The sequence below is a fragment of the Bos mutus genome, chromosome 8 (assembly GCF_027580195.1).
Source record: "Bos mutus isolate GX-2022 chromosome 8, NWIPB_WYAK_1.1, whole genome shotgun sequence".
NCBI lineage: Eukaryota > Metazoa > Chordata > Mammalia > Artiodactyla > Bovidae > Bos > Bos mutus.
This window is the reverse complement of record NC_091624.1, coordinates 40454694-40466146: the sequence shown is the minus strand read 5'-3', so window position 1 is coordinate 40466146 and position 11453 is coordinate 40454694. Positions and strand designations below refer to the sequence as shown.

At 60.3% G+C, this 11453-nt stretch overlaps 2 protein-coding genes across 4 annotated transcripts; both read right to left on the bottom strand.

Annotated features, from left to right (window-relative positions):
- Nucleotides 1-20: 20 nt before the first annotated feature.
- HRURF (HR upstream open reading frame) lies at nt 21-2783 on the bottom strand. Its single transcript, XM_070375507.1, has 2 exons — nt 2676-2783; nt 21-475 (listed from the first exon to the last, which is right to left on the bottom strand). The coding sequence occupies exon 2, from the start codon at nt 128-130 to the stop codon at nt 26-28; it is 105 nt and encodes a 34-aa protein (XP_070231608.1). The 5' UTR covers nt 131-475; nt 2676-2783; the 3' UTR covers nt 21-25.
- A 4263-nt stretch (nt 2784-7046) lies between these two features.
- REEP4 (receptor accessory protein 4) lies at nt 7047-11094 on the bottom strand. Of its 3 annotated transcripts, none has more exons than XM_005895311.3 (8): nt 10570-11084; nt 9675-9747; nt 9217-9293; nt 9008-9128; nt 8477-8590; nt 7939-8074; nt 7632-7786; nt 7325-7535 (listed from the first exon to the last, which is right to left on the bottom strand). In XM_005895311.3, the coding sequence occupies exons 1-8, from the start codon at nt 10599-10601 to the stop codon at nt 7470-7472; spliced, it is 774 nt and encodes a 257-aa protein (XP_005895373.1). In that variant the 5' UTR covers nt 10602-11084; the 3' UTR covers nt 7325-7469. The 3 variants fall into 3 exon arrangements, with proteins under 3 accessions (XP_070231607.1, XP_005895373.1, XP_070231606.1); XM_070375505.1 differs by having other exon boundaries at nt 7397-7535; nt 7939-8103; nt 10570-11093; XM_070375506.1 differs by lacking the exon at nt 7632-7786 and having other exon boundaries at nt 7047-7535; nt 10570-11094.
- Between the last annotated feature and the right edge of the window lie 359 nt (nt 11095-11453).

Below are 11453 nucleotides of genomic sequence, written 5' to 3'. Positions count from 1 at the left end.
TTTCCCCCGGGGCGGCGGGGGCGCTCTAGGGCCGCAGGTTGGAGGGGTCGGACTCCGGGATCTGCAGGATGCGGCACACGGCGCGAATCGGCCGCACCAGCTTCTGGGCCGAGGCCGTGGGTTGCGCCATGGGACGCCGAGACTCCGTGCTGCGCCGCGGGGAGGGCCGGGCCGGGGCTAGGGAGCGGGTGCCCCCGGAGGGAGAGAGGGAGCCGGGCCGGGGGGAACGCGCGCCCCGGGTCGGAGATGGCAGAGCTGGGGGGAAAGGCCGGGGGGGCCGGGGGGAGGGGGTCGTGCCTGGAAGGGGGGCCGATCCCGCGACCCAGGAGAGAGGCACCAGCGAGGGCGCAGCGCGGAGCGGCGCGGCTAATGGAGGGAGAGCCCAGCGGAGAGGGCAGCAGGACCTCTGATCGCCATCGCCAGACGCGCAACTGAGAGTGGGGAAGCTGCTCCGCCGGTTTCCTCCTCCAGCACCCTGCGGGAAACAGGAGCCCGTGATTCGGCTGCCCCGCCTGGGCCTGCCCCCTCCCGGGCCCCGGGGGCTTCCGCCAACGCCCCGGCGATGCCACCGGCTGCGCACGGGGAGAATGAGCCCTTTGTTCCCCCCTCCCCCCCGCGGCACCCGGGCGCCTGCCGAGAGAGGCTCCCCCGGGGCAGCGTGCCAGCTTCCCAGCCGCCCCACCCTCCCGTGGGCCCGGCCCCGGAGCCTGGCAGGCGGGCAGCACCCCCACTATAGGTGCCAAGCCCGGGAACTGGAGCAAAGGGCGGGAGGGGCCGGACCAGGCCACCGATGGGGCGGGGTGCCCCCAGGGGTGTCAGGGCAGGGCGACTGGGAGGGGTCAGTGCCAGAGCTGGCAGGGGCAGTCGAGTTCTCACGGGTCAGTGATGGGCGCTCTGACCCACGCCAGCCACCCCGTGCCTGCTGGACCACTGGCTCCTGGTCGTCTCCAGCTCTGGCACACGGGCACACTCGCTGGCCCCACTCTGCCCAGCCTGGTCCTCATCTGGCCAAGCTGCTGTCCACCGTTCCAGACCCAAGCCCCCTTCCAAGGCGGTGTCCTGCACTAGCCGTGCTAGAAGGGTCTAGACTCTATTCTGTTCTTGGTTTAAGGGTCCCGGTTTCACCAATTACCCAAAGAAGAAGTGGGACCAGATGCCCTCCCACCCTGTGTTCTAGGGGTCGGCCCCTGGCCTGGGATGTCAGTGTCTCCAGGCCCAGCACTGGAGAGGAGCCCATGGGAGTGGCTCCTGGGAGGGAGCAGAGAGAAGGAGAGGAAATGGGAACGCAAGGCACCCTCCACCCGAGGAAGCATCCCAGCTCCTCTGCGGGGGTGGTTCCAGAGCACAGACACAAACAGACAGATTCAAACACACACAGACAGATTCAGACACACACAGAAACCCACACGCCCAACGGGCGCTTCCCTTCCCCTGGGGCACCCACCACCCACCCCGCACAACTCCCCTGCCTCCTTGTGGAAGCCATCCTTGCCCTGCCTTTACCCAGCCTGGGACATGGGCAGTGCCACCCCACCCACCCCCGTTCCATCGAAGGGATGAGTTCACGGATGTGGCCAGCCTTGTCCCGGGTCACCGCACCATTCCTGAAGAAGGGCGCCATGAAAGGCCTGAAGGGAGCCTTCCTTGAGAGGCCAGAGGGGAGGCAGGGATCCTTGGACCAGCTGAGAAGAGGAGGGGTCCTGAGGAAAGGAGGCTTGAAGGGGTCAGCACCTGCACGACTTAGGTCATGTTGGCATAGATTCTCCGGACTTTTGCCTCCCCCCAGAGGCTGGCTTTGTAGCAGGGCAGGCTGGTAGGGGTTGTTTACATGACTGAGTTGTTAACACTCCCTTCCTCCCCTGGCTCCCCTGAGGGGTGGCCTGGACCTGAGTGTGCCCGGGGAACTGATCACGGAGGGTCTAACCCAGATTGCAGTTCCGAGGCCCCCAAGCCCCATCCTCCTGTTCCTAGGCTGGTTCCGGGATGCGGATGGGGGCCGGGGTGTGCCCGTGGTCCCCCATTTGTGTCCTCTGGCAGCCGAAGCTTGTGGAAGAGTCCAGGGGGAGATTCCTGCGGCTTGAGGCCTAGAAGAGGCTGCGCAGGCCAGGGTGGGAGTCTGGGCTGTCGGGGGCCCCCGAGGGCTGGTCACTATCATGCCCCAAGGGGATGGGGACTGTCCCAGGGGAGTGGAACAGACACCCATCCCACCCCATTTGCCAGTCTCTCAGGTCACTGGACTAGACCAGGACTCTCAGGAAAGGCTCCTAAAAATGCCCAGGGGGTCGTGGGGGGGTAGTGGGGTGGGGAGAAGGAGCCCCTTTCCACCCTCACCAATTTTCCATCCTGCTCCATAGCCCATGCCACAGGCCCAGAGCCCTTGTAGCCGGCTGTTCTGAGCCTGAGGACAGCAGGTCTGAGGAGACACACAAAGACACAAACACAGAGGGAAAACCACGCAACGTGGGGACACAATGCCGGCTCTGGCTCCGTGGACAAAGGCGAGCTGACCAACACCCTCCCCCCCACGCGCAGGCCGCTCCTGCCCCGCGCCGACCCCTGGAGAGCACTTACACACACACACACACACACACACACACTGAGACACACGTTCCCGCTGACACGCGCAGCAGCACTCACAAGCCAGCTGACCTCACGCTGTCCCCAGAGCCCCTTACCTGGGCAAGCACAAGTGCCCCTCGGGCGGAGCAGCCCCCTGCCCAGGGGAGGGCAGCAGGCGGGGGCGGGGGAAGGAGCCCCGGAGAGTCAGGCCAAGCTGCCACTAATCCAGGCGGGGAGAGGGGGCACCCACGTCAGAGCGGGGACTGCCGGGTGGAGGGCATCTCAGGACATCCCCTCCCACACACGCGGCCGTCTGGGCACCTAGCCCTGCTTCCCCAGCCCCTCCATCCTTCAGACAGCTGAGGCCGGCCTCCCCCCCCCAACCCCCCACCCTTGTGGCAACGCCTGGGGCGGGGGTAGGGGGGAGGGGGAATACCGGGGAGATTTCTCCCAGGACGCTGGGGGAGGGGCAGAGGAAGGGAAGTGTGGAGATGCTTTGGGAGCCAGGAGGAAGCTCTGCGGCTGATGCCCCCTCCCCTCTGACCCACCCACCCACCCACATCTCTACCTATTTCCTCTTCTACCTCCCCAGTGCCCCTCCCCCGCAACCTTCCCTCCCCTGCAGTCTAGCCACCCCGTAGAGAAAGCCACCTCATGCTGCCCCAGACTCACTCAGGACCTTCTGCCTAGCAACCCAGCTCTGGGCCCCCACCCTGGGATTTCCCCAGCAGGGCATCATCCTCTTGCCCAGGCTTCTGCCCCTACCCAGCTACGGGGCATCCCTGATACTGGGCGGTAGGGGGGGATGGGGACAAGGGATGAGTGCCTGAGAGTTGTCTCCTCAACCCTCTCAAGGGTGGGGCCGTGTCAGCCAGGACTCCCCAACTCAGCCTGGGCCCGGGCTGTGTTGAAACAAGAGGCTAACCACGCTGCCGCCGCCCAGAGTAGCACTGAAAAATGCAACAGTGAGGCCAGGGCACCTGGAGGCCAGAGGTGGGGAAGGGGGACCAGGATCCAGAGGGGCCAAAGAGGCAGGGAGAGAAAGGAGCTGCTGGAAAGGTCCAAGGGACTGTGGGGGCGGGAGGGGGTTGCTGTAGGGAGGAGGGAGTAGGAAGACCTGAGAATGAAGGACCACCTGCACTCGGGAACTTGGAAGCATTGAGGGGCATCCCTCAGAAGCAGGCAAGGTGGATGGGGAGGCCGGAGTGAGCTCAAACCAAACAGATCTGGTACCTGGGCCAAGCAGAGGTGTATGCTTCCAAGGGGACTGGCCTAGGCTCTTTATCTCTGTACCCATGCCCGCAGCAGCGGAACCTGGCGCATCTGTGCTCCAGGCCAGTTGGAACTCTGGCCAGCTCTGATTCTGCCTGGGGAGGCAGTGGGCACGCTGGTGGGTAATGGGGATAGGGGTGTGGGCAGGCCAGGGCACAGCCCAACCTTCCCCTAGGGGCCAGGCCAGAGAGGTGGCGGGTTGGGCCAGGAACCCCATGCAGAGGGAGAGGGTGCCAGGCAGGTGTCTCCGTGATTCCCAGAGGGAAGCCCAGTCTGCACTCAGTGCTGCAGTATCTGTATCCCATGTGCTGGTCCAGAACTTGGGTTTCTCCTTGCCCCTTCCCCTCTGGCCCCAGGAGGTCTTGGAACCCATACAACTACAGCAGACATTCACCAAACATGTATTACAGAGACTCAGGCATTTTCAAGGCTCTGTGATGGGCACCCAGGAGATTCATGATACAAAAATGAACATACAAGGTCATCCCCGGCATCGAGGAGCTTCTGCTCCCTTGATGCGTGTTCTTTTACCAGCAAACATTTGCTGAAGACTCTTAGGTGTCAGGCCCTATGTTGGGTGCTGTGGGTGAAGACTGGGGTCAGGCATGTTAACAGACTATTAAGGTGTTTCTGGTCCCAGGCTGGGAAAGTCAGGGGAATGTCACAGAGGGGGCGATGCTGAGCTCAGAAATGAGAGAACAAGTACTTCACCATGAACCACGATATGTCACCTGCTCTAACCACTATTTGCTCTGGGACAGGATACAAAAGTAAGATGTAGATCTGTTCATTATGAAGCCACAGTGCAGTGTGGGAGGTGTGGTCTGGATGAGCAATCAACCCCAAGGGGGCATGGGGAAGACTCACGGAGGGCTTCCTGGAGGAGGTGATTTTTGAGTAAAGTTCAAAGGGTACATAGGAATAGGACAGAGCACAGGGGGCTGGGGGGAGCGTGTAGAGGGGGACAGGAAAAGAGCCTGGAGTCATGAGTCCAGATTGATAAGGTGGGGAACAAGAAGCTATTGGCATCTAGTGCGGCAGGAAGCAGAGCGGGCGATGAGCATGCAAGCACAGCCCAGAACAGGGTAAACTGGCCAGAGATCAGGAGCTTCACAAGGGGCTAGAGTCAAGGAAGGCTTTTAGGTGACATCTGATCATGAAGAAACGCTGTGACAGCCTGGAAGGAAGACCATAGGAAGCACAGGAGATTCGTACAGCGGAGCAAAGGCCTAGAGGCTGATGCTGGAATGAAAGAGATGCTTCCAGAGACAGAAATAGGAGCAGCGGGGGCAGCCAGGCTAATGGGAAGACTGGGGCTAAGGTGGCCATCAGGGACCATCTCTAATTCAGCCCCGGGGCCCTAGTGACCCTGCCACTCACTGTAAGTTACCATCCGAGGAACGAGGGCAGGCGAAGCCCCGCAGCTCCCAGGAAAGCTCCCTTACTGGCACACACTGTCAGCCTTCTGCAGCTGCTCCCTGCTTTTGAGTTTTTACTTCATTTTGACAATTTATCACATGCTCCTCTGTTTTGTTCTTTCAGTACAGGGCTGTGGATCCTGCCATTCCACCCCTACCAAAGCAACCTCTGGGCAGACTTGCCTCAGGAGACAGTGCTCTGACCCAGGGGCAGCACAATCGTGGAAAATTGCTTTATTTTTCCAAGTCTCATCTTTCCATCTGTAAAATGGCTATAACTCCCACCTGACAGTCTTGTCAGGAAGATTTGAGGAAATCACCTCTTTAAAATGTACAAGGTCCAGGACACAATCAATGTTTCATCTCTGCTAGTTTCCTTCTCCTTTTCTCCCTGGCAAGAAACTTTCTCATTTACTCTAGTTCTGCACAGTGGTTAAGAATCCTGACTCTGGAGTCAGACTACCTGGTTTTCAAGCCCAGTTCTGCCACTTACTAGCTGTGTGACCTCAGGCAAATAACTTGCCCTCTCAGTCTCTGTTTTCCCTTTTGTGAAATGGAGATTATAATAATAGTAAGTGCTTTGTAAAGGTTGCTGTGAGGAATAAATTAATACACGTTGGGGGCTCAGAGCAGCCCCTGCTGGGGCAGCCATGGTCTAGATGCTAGCTATCAGTAGACTTTGCACCCCAAGTTTCTTGACACATGCCTGGTACCTGGCAGATGCTCAATAAAGATTTTTTGAATGAATAAATGAAGAGATAAGGCAACCCCATGATGCAAGGGAACACCAAGATAGGAAATCACTGAACACCAATCTGTGAGGAGCTAAACCACCCAGCAGATTAAGTACCTCTCCCGAATAAACCCGGATAATCCCCACACCAAGAGTTAATCCACACTCCTCAGGTCACTCTGGGTGACTACCCCATATCCCCTCTTCCCACCTGACACTCTCCCCCATCTCTCGACTTAATCAAAGGTGGGAAAGGACAGCAGGCATATGGGTGGGAGAAGGGAGAAGCCCTAGAACACTACAATAAGACCAGGGCAAGAGAGGGCAGGGCTGGGCACTGGCTGCCCCAGGGATTAAAGGATGAAGTGGAGCCAGCAGACAGCCTGGGTCTCGGAAGAGATTCGAGGATGGGGCAGGCTGAGGACCAATGACCACAAGCAGCAGGGAGGGCCTTTGGAGGCAGGGCCAGGGTTCTGGTATCATCCCTCCAGCCAGCCAGCGGCCAGGCCCCTGCAGGGGCAAGGCTCCGCTCAGCCTCCAAGCCCCGCCCTCCTTGACCTGGAAGCTGAGGGCAAACCAGATTCTGGCAACTGCTGCCCTCTCGTGGCCACTCCATAGAGGTGCAATGTTCCGTCCGTCAGCCTGAAGGTTTGCAGACCCAGACACCCCTGGAGGTGCCCAGAGGCCTGGCAGGCCCTTGGAGGAAATCGGCCTCCCCAGGCCTAATCTGCGCATAGCTCAAGCTAATCCCCTGTGAGATTATCGTGCTACCTGAAGTCCACACCTTCACTCCCACTGTTTTCTACTTCCCGCGAAGGCCTGCTTCCACCTCCTCCTGACTGCTTTGTTAGACTGTCCCCTTCCAGGGCTGTCCCCCAACTCTCCTATCTCTGAGGTCCCCAGGAGCTTTCCGTGACAGTATTTTCCACACCACAACTATCTGTCAATGGCCATCTGGCCCTGTGGTCTCAGGCCTTTCAGCACTGGTCCTAGGCCCTGACTGGCCTGTGGCGGGCTGTTTAATAACATGTGCTGTGAGGACAAGGACTACAAACCAGAAGAGATGGAGCACTTTTATGAATTTATTTATCAAAACTTCCACAAACCCAGCCTCATTCACCAACACAAACCGTACAATCAGCAACCTCCCCAACCCCCCACACACACAGGCCTTGGAAAAGGCTGTCAAGTACTTTAAAGGACAGGAAGGAAGTAACACAGCTGGGTGACCTTTGGGTTTCATTTTCCAGGGGTCTGGGGAGGGCTCTGGTCCCACATCTGGGAAGGTAGAGGGACGAGGAAGGCAATAAATAGAACCGTAAGCCCAGCCTGCTTTGGTACATCGTGGGTGCGGCCCTGCATGTGGCCAGGAACCGTCAGCAAGAGCCAGGAGGGCCAGGAGGGCTGCTGGTACAGCCAGAGGTCCCTAGGAAGGGCCCCAGCGCCCCGCAGGGCAGGAGGTAAGACCCGGCCTGGCTCCGCAGACCCTAGCTGTCCATGTCTGAGGGTGCGGTCTTTTTTCTTGTCCGAACCTTCAGGGAGCGTGAGGTGCCCTGTTGGGGGAGAGAAGGCAGGCACATTGTGAACAGTCGGGGCTGCGGCGGCGGTAAGGACAGCCCCCCCTCCCTCGTGCCTGCCTCACCACCGACCTCCCGGGCCAGAGGCTTCCTTTTGATCACACGCAGGCTCTGGCTGCGGCCCAGCGGCTTCTCTCGGGGCCGGGCTGGTGGCTGGGGGACCACTTCCGTGTCGGACCAACACTCATTATCAGTGTCACTGTCTCGCAAGCCCCCTGCCCGGTACCCTGTGTGGAGGAGAAGGAGCCAGGAGGCAAAGCTAGGCATTGACACAGTCTGAGGGCTGGGGGCAGGCTGAGCCAGGCTTTCCTCCGGCCCCAGGGGAGGAAGCCATTCCTCTCTCTGGGGGGCACTGTTTCGGGTCCCTCTGCCCACTCACCGATAGGTGGCCTGTGGTGGGGTACCTGGTCCTCCAGGTAGAGGGGATCCTGGTAGGTGGGGGCAGGGCCATCGGGGATGGTACGCAGGTCCTGCATGGAGAAGCTCCGCAGCTTCCCGGCCAGTGCACCCTGACTCTGCAAGGGAGCAGGAGCCGCTGCACCACCTGATGGAGGGGGCAGGGCTTCGGGCAGAAGGGGCCTCAGGCAGGGGAGCTGCCCAGGGAAATAAAGGCTGACCTGAGAGCAATCCCTGGGGCACAGGCCCAAAGGCAACGTGGCAACCCTTCTAGTCCTGTGCCGGGGCGCCAACAGCAAGGTTGGGCCCAGAGACAAGGAGCCGCGGCTACAGTCAATGTTAGAGCGAGAAAGTCTGAATTTCAGCTCCATGCTCCCGCCAACACCCCAACCTGTCACCTCTCACTCTGGCTCCCTGGAATGGACAGCTGCTATCCCTTGGCTCCCTGACTGAGAGCTGGACCTGCCCAAAGGGCCCTGGGGATGGGGGTAGGGCTGTTGGAAGGCTAGGGCCCAGGGCACCTTGGTAGCAGCCTGCACAGCAGCAGAGGCGGCAATGTTGAGGCCCCGCTTCCCAAAGCTGAGCACTGTCTCGTAGCTGCGCTCCTTGGCTTGCACGATGTAGGTGTCGATTTCCTGCAGATGATATGTTGGGGAGGAAAGCTCAGGCGGACCGCCCGGGTCACTCCTGTACGGACCCGGAGAAACCACTGGGAGTCACGGCTCCTGGTCCACCCCATCCACAGAGCAAAGGGCTCCCCACCCACTCACCCATTCTTCCACCTCAATGATCCGCCACGCTCCAGGCTCCCCACACCATCCCCAAACCAGCTTCCAGATGGTGTTTTACACCCTCCAAAGATCATTCACCTGTGTACCCATTTGATTAGCCCAGAAGAGGAAGAAGGCAAGGCTCTGTCAAGGTCCCACAGTTCAACAGCAGCAGGACTGGGATTAGAGCCCAGATGTTCCCCAGCGTCTCAAGCCCCAAATCCAGGGCTCCTCCCCTTGCACCCACCCCTACACTGCCCACCCTGCCTCCCCCTGGGGTACCTTCTCATGGCGAGACAAGGATGGGTGGACAAACTTTCGGTAAAGCATGCTGGCCCCCCTGGTGTAGGGCGAAAGCAGCCACAGCACAAACGCCATCTTGATCTCGTAGTAGAAAGGGAACCTGTGAGAGCAGAGGGGCAAGGTCCACCAGGGAGCCAGGCCAGGGAGAGCCAGCCCCTCCCCGCAGCCCACAGAACTGGTGCCCGTACCAGGAAATAAAGATGTCTGTGAAGGTCTCCACCGCCATGAAGAGTGCAAAGACGATCCAGTACATCATCCATCGGACCTGGATAGGGTGGGGTGGGGGGAGAGGTCAGAAGCCAGAAGCTGAACCGGCAATACCAACTCCCCTGTCCTGGGCTGACCCAGTCCATAGATTCCAGAAAGATTCCTTCCCACTGCATTCCCCTGGCACTTGGCTGGCCTTACAGAATTGCCTCTGAGAAACTGCCACTCATTCCTGTACCCACCCTCAATCAGCTTCACCCACAAGATCTTACAAAGAACCTCAACAGCCCACCCTCCACCCACGCCCATGCTGCTTCAGGATATACCACCAGATTATACCCCTGAAAAAGAGGGAGCCCAGCTTGGACCCCACATACCTCGCCGAATCCTACCACACCCCTCACATGAGCTGAGCCCTCCTGCCCATCCCCACACTCACATATTCACGAATGTTCTTGGTCTTCACAGCCTTGTAGGAAGCATAAGCTGGGTACAGCATCCCAAACACCAGCCTGAAGAGCAGCCCCCAAAACAGAGGAGAAGTGTGAGGGGCACCATTCCCCACACCCCTGCCAGGTGGCTGCCTCCCCCCCCACCCAGGTTCAAGGCAGCAGTACCTGCCCTGTTCTTCCCGCTTGGCTTGCACAACCTGTGCCTGAGTCAGTGCCCTGGAGGCCACCTCCCTACCCTGCTGTTTACAAACACCCCAAGCCTGCTCAGGCCTGCAAAAGTGGCCCATGGGTGCATGATGCAGGGAGAGCACAAGGTGGGTGGGAAGCAGGCTTCGGAGCTGTGAGAACACCAGGCTGATTCCTCCCCTGGACGTGTCATCAGGCGCAGGGCCATCAGATCCGGCAGTGCCAGGTGGCAGACAGAGATATTTCAGCCAGGTGCTGGAGTACCCAAAGGTGACAAGTAGGATTGAGTGGGGAGGCTGAGGCCAGGGTGGTGAGTCACGTGAATGACTACTCAGTTGGGAAGCGCCCACAACGTGCCACATCTTGTGTCTGCCAAGGGGCTGCTGGCCGGCCTGTGGTCCTCTCTCTCCCACGCACCTGCCTGCAATGCCTGTCTGACTGCAAGGGGTTTCGCCTGGCCGTCAGCCAAGTAGGCTTGAGGGTGGGGGTACCAGCACGCGCTCCGCCCCGCACCCCCCCCCCCCGCATGCCTTGTGCAGGTCCACAAATCCGTTAACCCTTGCAGTGAATGTTGGAAGGAGGGGAAAGGTGTAAGGGAGCTCAGAAAGCCCCCTTTCCACCTGACATTCCCAGTTTCCGCCCCAGGGGCAGGTTGAAACCCAGGGACAGAGGGAGTATTAGAACGCCCATACTCACACCACCAGGCGACAGATCATCCACGACACCATTCTGCAGCCTTGGGAAGGAAGGGAGATCCCTCCAGGAAGACGCCCAGAGGGACGCTCACGCCACGGTGGAGGTGTAGGAACCACAGGGGCGCTAGGCTTGCCCCTTTGTGGAGGCGAAGCCCGCCGCTCACTAACTCCGCGGTGCGGAAAGCCTGAGGAAAGGGGAGATGAGCGGGCCGGGGCAGGCAGGACCGACTCGGGAGCCGGTACCCGCCAGCGCGCTCTTCCGCCCCGCCGGGCCGCTCTGACAGTTACAGCTCTGACCCGCACTTCCTGCTCCGGAGAACGAAGCGTTCGGCCCTTGCCAGGGGCGCTGCAGGTCCCGGGCCAGGGGTGGCTGGTCTCAACCTGCGCTCGTGCGGGTCCCCGGGATCTCAGTGCGCCGGGCCACCGGCACCGGCTTCGGGGCGGAGTTTGCAACTCACTTGAAAGTTGCACGGAACTGGGCGCTGCCCAACCCCAGGTCTCCGGCGCGGGGCGCAGGCGCAGAGAGGCTCCGGAGGGGGCGGGGCGAGGTCAGGGAGGCGAGAGGCCTGCCCCTTAAAGTGGCGGTGCTCAGCCGTCTCGCGGCTGGGGCCCGTAGGTTGGCTGCTAAATCACTTCAGTCGTGTCCAACTCTGTGCGACCCCATAGACGGCAGCCCACCAGGGTCCCCCGTCCCTGGGATTCTCCAGGCAAGAACACTGGAGTGGGTTGCCATTTCCTTCTCCAATGCATGAAAGTGAAAAGTGAAAGTGAAGTCGCTCAGTCGTGTCCGACTCTTAGCGACCCCCTGGACTGCAGCCCACCAGGCTCCTCCGTCCATGGGATTTTCCAGGCAAGAGTACTGGAGTGGGGTGCCATTGCCTTCTC